This window comes from Scylla paramamosain, chromosome 47, assembly GCF_035594125.1.
Source record: "Scylla paramamosain isolate STU-SP2022 chromosome 47, ASM3559412v1, whole genome shotgun sequence".
NCBI classification, from domain to species: Eukaryota; Metazoa; Arthropoda; class Malacostraca; order Decapoda; family Portunidae; genus Scylla; species Scylla paramamosain.
In genome coordinates this window covers 335,001-342,500 of record NC_087197.1, presented here as the reverse complement: position 1 = coordinate 342,500, position 7,500 = coordinate 335,001, and the positions used below count along the sequence as shown (strand labels likewise).

The 7,500-nt window shown below is 44.7% G+C and overlaps 2 protein-coding genes across 4 annotated transcripts in view; both read left to right on the top strand.

The window, feature by feature from the left end:
* The window catches only part of LOC135094953 (dynein intermediate chain 2, ciliary-like), a 23,081-nt gene extending 18,807 nt beyond the window's left edge, over positions 1-4,274 (top strand). For 2 of the 3 annotated variants that reach the window (XM_063995493.1, XM_063995494.1), the window contains exons 2-7: positions 1-49; positions 503-719; positions 1,060-1,358; positions 1,579-1,746; positions 3,722-3,862; positions 4,137-4,274. The exon at positions 1-49 is cut by the window's left edge and continues 574 nt beyond it. In XM_063995493.1, coding sequence (XP_063851563.1) covers positions 1-49; positions 503-719; positions 1,060-1,358; positions 1,579-1,746; positions 3,722-3,856 — 868 coding nt within the window. In that variant the 3' untranslated portion in view covers positions 3,857-3,862; positions 4,137-4,274. Of the gene's footprint in view, positions 50-502; positions 720-1,059; positions 1,359-1,578; positions 1,747-3,721; positions 3,863-4,133 lie in introns of all 3 variants that reach the window. The other variant, XM_063995495.1, reaches the window with a different exon arrangement.
* Positions 3,928-7,500, top strand: part of LOC135094876 (dynein intermediate chain 2, ciliary-like) — a 4,610-nt gene continuing 1,037 nt past the window's right edge. Inside the window, exons 1-6 of the mRNA XM_063995351.1 lie at positions 3,928-3,933; positions 4,115-4,298; positions 4,446-4,567; positions 5,152-5,283; positions 5,648-5,828; positions 6,236-6,464. Of these exons, the coding sequence (XP_063851421.1) occupies positions 3,928-3,933; positions 4,115-4,298; positions 4,446-4,567; positions 5,152-5,283; positions 5,648-5,828; positions 6,236-6,464 (854 nt within the window). The remainder of the gene's footprint in view (positions 3,934-4,114; positions 4,299-4,445; positions 4,568-5,151; positions 5,284-5,647; positions 5,829-6,235; positions 6,465-7,500) is intronic.

Genomic DNA, 7,500 nt, shown 5'->3' with positions numbered 1-7,500 from the left:
GGAAGAGGACGAAGAGGAGAGGAGGAGAAGGGAGGAAGAGGAAGAGAAGGTAAGAAAAAGTTGCCATGTTTAGCTTGCAATACTCTCTCTCTCTCTCTCTCTCTCTCTCTCTCTCTCTCTCTCTCTCTCTCTCTCTCTCTCTCTCTCTCTCTCTCTCTCAACATCATCATATTCTTCACCTTAAGAATTTATCTTTATTACAACAACAACAACAACAACAACAACAACAACAACAACAACAACAACAACAACAACAACAACTAATACTACTACTACAACTATTACTACTACTACTTTTGCTGCTGCTGCTGCTACTATTGCTTCATCATCATCATCATCATCATCATCATCATCATCATCATCATCTTCTCCTCGTCATCTTGTTCCCATTCTAATCTAATTACCACCACCACCACCACCACCACCACCACCACCACCACCACCCGACCCTTGTATTAAGACCCCCATCCACACAAATCCACATTCATCCACATTCACACAGGCGAGGGAGCCCCAGGTGGAAATACGACTGTCATCCACCACAGCCCAACCAGAGGGGGAGGTGCTGTACGACTTTTCCACCGGGTACTTCCACCTGGTCCACCATGGCGATCCACTCATCCACCTGTTCTCAGCGCCGTCAAGGATCATGCCGCGTGAAGAGTTCGAGTTGATTTACCTGCAGAAGACTCAGGAGGAGGAGGAGGAAGATGAGGAGGGTAAGTGGTGGTGGTGGTGGTGGTGGTGGTGGTGGTGGTGGTGGAGGAAGGAAGGAAGGAATGAAGGAAGGAATGAAGGTAGGACTGGGGAAGACAGGAAGAAAATATACTCTCTCTCTCTCTCTCTCTCTCTCTCTCTCTCTCTCTCTCTCTCTCTCTCTCTCTCTCTCTCTCTCTCTCTCTCTCTCTCTGTGTGTGTGCAGGCAAAGAAACAAAAAGATAAGATAGAACCGACTAACTAAACTCTCTCTCTCTCTCTCTCTCTCTCTCTCTCTCTCTCTCTCTCTCTCTCTCTCTCTCTCTCTCTCTCTCTCTCTCTCTCTCTCTCTCTCACATGCAGCCATCGCGAGGCGGAAGAAGGAGGAAGAGGAGAAACAAAAACAAAAATACCTGGAATTACAGCGAGAATTCAAAGCGAAGAAGAAGAAGAAGAAGAAGAAGAGCGCAGCCAAGAGTCAAGAGGCGGAGGAGCAGGAGGAGCAAGAGGAGGAGGAGGAGGAGCAGTATGACATCGCTAAGGACATCGAGGACCTGTACGGCAACGTGATGTCACCTGAACAGCTTGCCAAACTTGATTCACAACCTAACCCTTTCAATTTCAGCGACCGTGTGACTCAGACCTTCCGCGCCCCGAAGAAGGTGAGAGAGAGGGAGAGAGGGAGAGGGTGTGTGGGGGTGTGTGGGGGAGACATGTAAGGGGGAAGAATGTAACTGTTTTCGTTTCATCCTTCAATTTTATAATTTTTCATCATTTCTTTCTTTAAATTCTTCGTTTTTTCTTTATGACTCTCTCTCTACTTCCTTCCCTGCTTACTACTCTCCTTCACTGCCTCCTTCACCACCTCCTTCCCCCCGTCAGGAGTTGAGCCAGCAGACTGACCAGCCCCCCAGCACGACTTTCGGCGCCACTGCAGGTCTTGCCACTCTTTGCGACGCCTATGACAGAGACTACGAGCTGAAACAGGAGGCGGAGAGGAGGAAGAAGGAAAAGGAAGCGGAGGAGGCAGCGAAGGAGGAAGGAAAAGAGGTAGGAAAAATAAGAAGGAACGGGTGAAGATGATAGAAAGGGTAAAGGGAGGGAGAGGAAAAAGAAGGAAGAGAAATGGAGAGGGAGGAAAACGAGAATAAGGAGGAGGGATAAAAGATAGAAGGAGGTATTTGAGAAGGAAGGGAAGGAAGAGGTGGGGGAGGAAGGAAAAGAAGGAGAAGGATAAGGAGGAAGAAGAGGAGGAGGAGTGAGTGAGGGAGGAGAATTGGCGAGGCAGTGTGTGTGTGTGTATGTATGTATATGTGTGTATGTGTGTGTGTGTGTGTGTGTGTGTGTGTGTGTGTGTGTGTGTGTGTGTGTGTGTGTGTTTATTCCACTCCCTAATACTTGTACCTGATTAGAATGAGAAGAAGGAAGCAAAGGAAGAGAAGAAGAAGGCAATGAAGAAGGACAGCAAGGCGCAACTGTTGGGCCAGGTAAGGGCGGCCTCCAGGTGTGCGGCGCCCTACAGGAAGGTGACGCCATTTTATAATTTTTTGCTGTGGTTCTGTATTTTTTGCCACTAATTCCATTTTTTTCAATATTTTCGTGGTTTTTTTCCCTCCGGTTTTATTTATTTATTTATTTTTTTAACTTTGCCGAATTTTTTTTTTTAACTTGGATTTTTTCGATTTTCAAATTTCGAGTGCGCACTTTTTTTTAGATTTTTAATGCATCTTTACAGTTTTCTCGACAAAGTGTACTTACTCTCTTTTAACGCACTTCTTATACGCAGCTCTACAACATCGTACTTTTAATTCATTTTCGTACGCAGTATCACATTATCTACAAACTGTGAGACCAGTAAGCCATTCCTTCCTGCTAAATTTTTACGTTTCAATCATATTTACATTCACGCATCGTTCAGTGTTGCCGCGCGCTTACAACCGTGCCTCGTGACGTTTGTGATGGTTTGGTTACGCCCCGTGACGCGACGCCCCCTGTGACTGTCCGCTTGGGGGGGGGGGGAAAGGGGGAGGAGGACGTTTGTGATGCTAGATAATGACTAACATAGAAAAAAAAAAGGGTTAGCGTGACTGTCTCCCTGTTCGTGTGTGTGTGTGTGTGTGTGTGTATGTGTGTGTGTGTGTGTGTGTGTGTTCGTACATACATAAAAAGAATGTCGAGATATTTTTTTTATGTATGCTATGAGTTTTATAGTGTACATGTGCGTGTGTGTGTGTGTGCGTGTGTGTGCGTGTGTGTGTGTGTACCGAAGGTCTGTATATGCACACACGTACGTACACACATTTATCTTACTTCTTACTTGTTTATTTAGTTCTTTCTTTCTTTCTTTCTTTCTTTATTTATTTATTTACTTGTTTATTTATTTATTTGTATATTCACTTCCTTACTTTGTTTACTTGTTTACTGTCTTATTTATTACTTGTTTATTGAGTTCTTTCTTTCTTTCGTATTTATTTATTTATTTATTTATTTACTTATTTACTTCCTCAGTTTGTTTACTTGTTTATTTTCATAGTAGTTATTCATATAATACCTGCCTATTTACTTATTTACTTGAGAACACTATCAATACACTTACAATACTGTCTGGGTGCTTAAGATAATTATTACAACACACCTCACTTCACGGCTACTACAACAACTACTTCCATTTAAACCACACTTAAATAACCATTAAAAACATGTACTTATTTCTCAACACAAACACTTAAAACAATAACTAGGAACACTTCTCAACACACCTCACTTTACGGCCACTACAACAACAACTTCCATTTAAACCACACCTAAATAACCATTAAAAACATGTACTTATTTCTCAACACAAACACTTAAAACAATAATTAGGAACACTTCTCAACACACCTCACTTTACGGCTACTACAACAACAACTTCCATTTAAACTACACATACAACACCTTACACGTCAAACTCTGCCTACCCACACTGACACAGCAACACAAAGCCCTCGTAATCTTCTCACCCCTCCTTCTGTGTCACCTGCAGACCACCAAGACCCCCCTGGACCCCGTGGTGCTCCTGACGCCCCCCTCCCCGCCAGGTAAGGGGGGCTGGCACACCTGGCCCGCGCTTCCAAGATCGTGGAAAGAACCGTACAACAGAATGTATATGCAGAAGTGATTTACGGTACGTGTGTGTGTGTGTGTGTGTGTGTGTGTGTGAGAGAGTTAGGTTAGTAAGTAGTAGTAGTAATGATAGTTGTAGAAGTAGTAGTATTAGTATTAGTATTAGTAGTAGTAGTAGTGTGTGTGTGTGTGTGTGTTCTTCCTCTCTCTCTCTCTCTCTCTCTCTCTCTCTCTGTATCACTCACTGACTCACTCATTCATTCATTCATTCAGTCAGTCAGTCAGTCACTCATTCAGTCAGTCATTCAGTCAGTCAGTCAGTCACTCCCCAGCAGACTACAAGTACTGGGAGGACCAGAGTGATGACTACCGCCAGCTGGAGGGGTCCCTGCTACCCTTGTGGAAGTTCACGGCGCCTGCTGTCCGTCGCCTGCTTGTATCTGAGGTGTGCTGGAGCCCCGCCCATCCTGACCTGCTGGCGGCGGCGTACACTGCAGGTACTCTCACTTCATTCAGTTATTTTCACTATATTTTAAAGTGTTTTAGTGTACATTACTTGTTTCAGTATAATTTTACCTTTCACTATATTCTTACGGTCAATACAAGGTGCGAAAATAGATTCTCTCCCTATCAATCTCTCTCAGGGGACACTGGGGAGCCTCCTGAGCCTGGCTACCTGTGTCTCTTCAGCCTTAAGAACCCTAGCGTGCCGGAGCGGTGCCTGTTGTGCTCCTGTGGCGTCACCTGCGTGCAGTTCCACCCCTCGGTAAGCAGCGCCGCCCCACACAGGTATCTGTTCTCAAGCCACACTGACGTACACACGCAGGCCGTACTCTGAATCACTCCCGCAAGACACCCGTATTGAGAAACGCTTTAGCTCTCTCACCGCGAGTAGTTTTCAAGGTCACAGATGATTAGCAGGGTTCTCAAGGGTGTTTCTCCTGTTGATATTGTAGGAATCTTGTCAGTCTGTCCCTGAAACACTAAATCATTCTTTAAAACGAGGGGAACTTTCTGTACAGCCTTTGAAAGTGTCAGAATGGTTAGGCATAAGGGTCTCTCTCTCTCTCTCTCTCTCTCTCTCTCTCTCTCTCTCTCTCTCTCTCTCTCTCTCGCGCGTTTTTTTTTACTTTTTTCTATTCCTTTCTTTATTTTTTTCCATTTTCTTTCATTCATTCATTCTTTACATTTCTCTTTCCTTCTTTCTTTTCATTCATTTCTTTCTTTCTTTCTTTCTTGTATGTTTCTGCTTACTAATACTCTCTCTCTCTCTCTCTCTCTCTCTCTCTCTCTCTCTCTCTCTCTCTCTCTCTCTCTCTCTCTCTCTCTCTCTCTCTCCTGGCGGTGCAGAAGGACAGCGTGGTGGTGGCAGGGCGGGAGGACGGCAACGTGTTTGTATATGACGCACGCCACGCCCCTGAGCAGCCCCGGGTGGTGGTGTCCCGGGCCAGCGGCGGCAAACACCTGTTGGGGGTGAGCCAGGTGAGAGAGAGACCGTGAGGGTAGGGAGACAGGTGTGTGTGTGTGTGTGTGTGTGTGTGTGTGTGTGTGAGATTAATTCTCCTTTCTCCTTTTCTATTTTCTTTTTTATTTTGTTTATTATAAATTTTTGCTTCTCTTCCTCTCACTTTTCTTGTTCCTTCTCCTCCTCTTCATCCTCCTCCTCCTCTTCCTCCTCTTCCTCTACCTCCTGCTCTTCCTCTAACACCACCACCACCACCCCCATCTCCTCCTCCTCGTCCTCCTCTTCCTCCTACTCCACCACCTAATCTCGTCCTCCTCTTCTTCTACCTCCTGCTCCTCCTGTAACCACCACCACCACCACCCCCTGCTCGTCCTCCTGCAGGTGGCGTGGGTGACAACGGGGCCCGGGCAGCCTCTCTCTTTCTATTCAGTGGGGCGTGATGGGCGGGTGACACACTGGACCGTTCACCTCTCGGAGCTCGAAGCCTCGGATGTGCTTCGCTCCGGGGACACTGAAGCTTCGGAACACGCGCCGCCCAGTGATGACCGCGCGAAGCTTCAGGGTAAGGGTTCACTGGTTCATTTTGTGGTTCGTTTAGATGTAAGTGGTTCGTTTAGCTAATCTTTTTTCGTTTTTTTATTTGATTTTTTCCTTTAGGTTAGGTCTCTCTCTCTCTCTCTCTCTCTCTCTCTCTCTCTCTCTCTCTCTCTCTCTCTCTCTCATTGATTTTTTCCTTTATTTCCTTTCCTTAATCAACTTTTCTCTGTATTCTTTCTTTCATTCCTTCTTTATTTCTTTCTTTTTGTCTGTCTGTCTGTCTGTCTTTCATGTGTCTTCTTAATCTCTCTCTCTCTCTCTCTCTCTCTCTCTCTCTCTCTCTCTCTCTCTCTCTCTCTCTCTCTCTCTCTCTCTCTTCACCCACCATCCAACCCTACCTCTCCCTCTCTCTACCCTCCCCCACGCCCCTAGGTACCGTCACATGTTTGGCCCTGAAGGCGGGGGATGCTAACCTCCTCCTGATGGGGCTCGACTCAGGGGCCGTGGTGGAGATGACCCTGAGAGCCTCCACCAACGCTCTCTTCCACTACTCAGCCCACTCTGCTCCTGTCCGCCTCCTCAGCTGGAATAGTCACCACGAGGATGTGTTTGCGTCTGGCTCAGCTGATTGGATGCTCAAAGTGTGGGCGAGAAGTTACAGGTGAGAGAGAGAGAGAGAGAGAGAGAGAGAGAGAGAGAGAGAGAGAGAGAGAGAGAGAGAGAGAGAGAGAGAGAGAGAGGGGGGGGGCGAGGGGGGCGTTGACTGACTGACTGGTGACCTAATCGACTAACAGAATGATTGCTAACTGACAGGCTGACTGATATATTGACTAACTAATAACCTAATTAACCCTTTGGTCTCCTATCCGACTCACCAATCCACTGACTGACTAGCCGGACAGGTGTTCAGGTGCAGGTGTTGGAGAGGGACAGGTGTGTTCTGGGCAGGTGTGAAGCTCTGAACTATTCATTGACTTGGTTCTTAAACTCTCGTCCTTGAAGAAAAATGTTGGGAAAGTCGTAAAGCTATATATATATTTTTTCTTATTTGTTTATTTATTTTTTTTCAATTATTCACTTTTCGCACTCTCAGGCTTAAATAAAATGGAAAAAATAGTAAAAAGATTAATGTTCTATCTGGAATTTTCGTTTTTTCTTCATATTTTGTGTTTTTTTTTCAATTATTCACTTTTCGCACTCTCAGTCGTAAATAAAATGGAAAAAATAGTAAAAAGATTAATGTTCTATCTGGAATTTACGTTTTTTCTTCATATTTTCACTTATTTGTGGTTTGGATTTCTTGTAACTTATCCTGAATCGTTATATTAATTTTTGGTTAAATTCAGTTTATCTCACCTCTCCTCTTTCTTCCTCTCCTCCTCTAAAAAAAAAAAAAAAAAAACGAACATTTTATTTCGTATCAAGGTTTATTTATTTTATTTATTTTCACGTATTTTGTGGGCTGAATTTCTTTGGAATCTTAGTTTGAATCGTTATGTAAATTTATTTCAAGTTACGTAAAAAATTTGTCTCATTTCTCCTCCTCCTCCTCCTCTGCTAGCTATTTCCCAGCCATCAACCCCTGTAGCTCCCACCCCAGTTATATTTACTAATGCAAGTACCAGTATCTTCAATCTTTAATCCCTTTCATTGGTAAACTCTTCTCTGTCCACCTCACTACTGCAAGAGTTAACCAG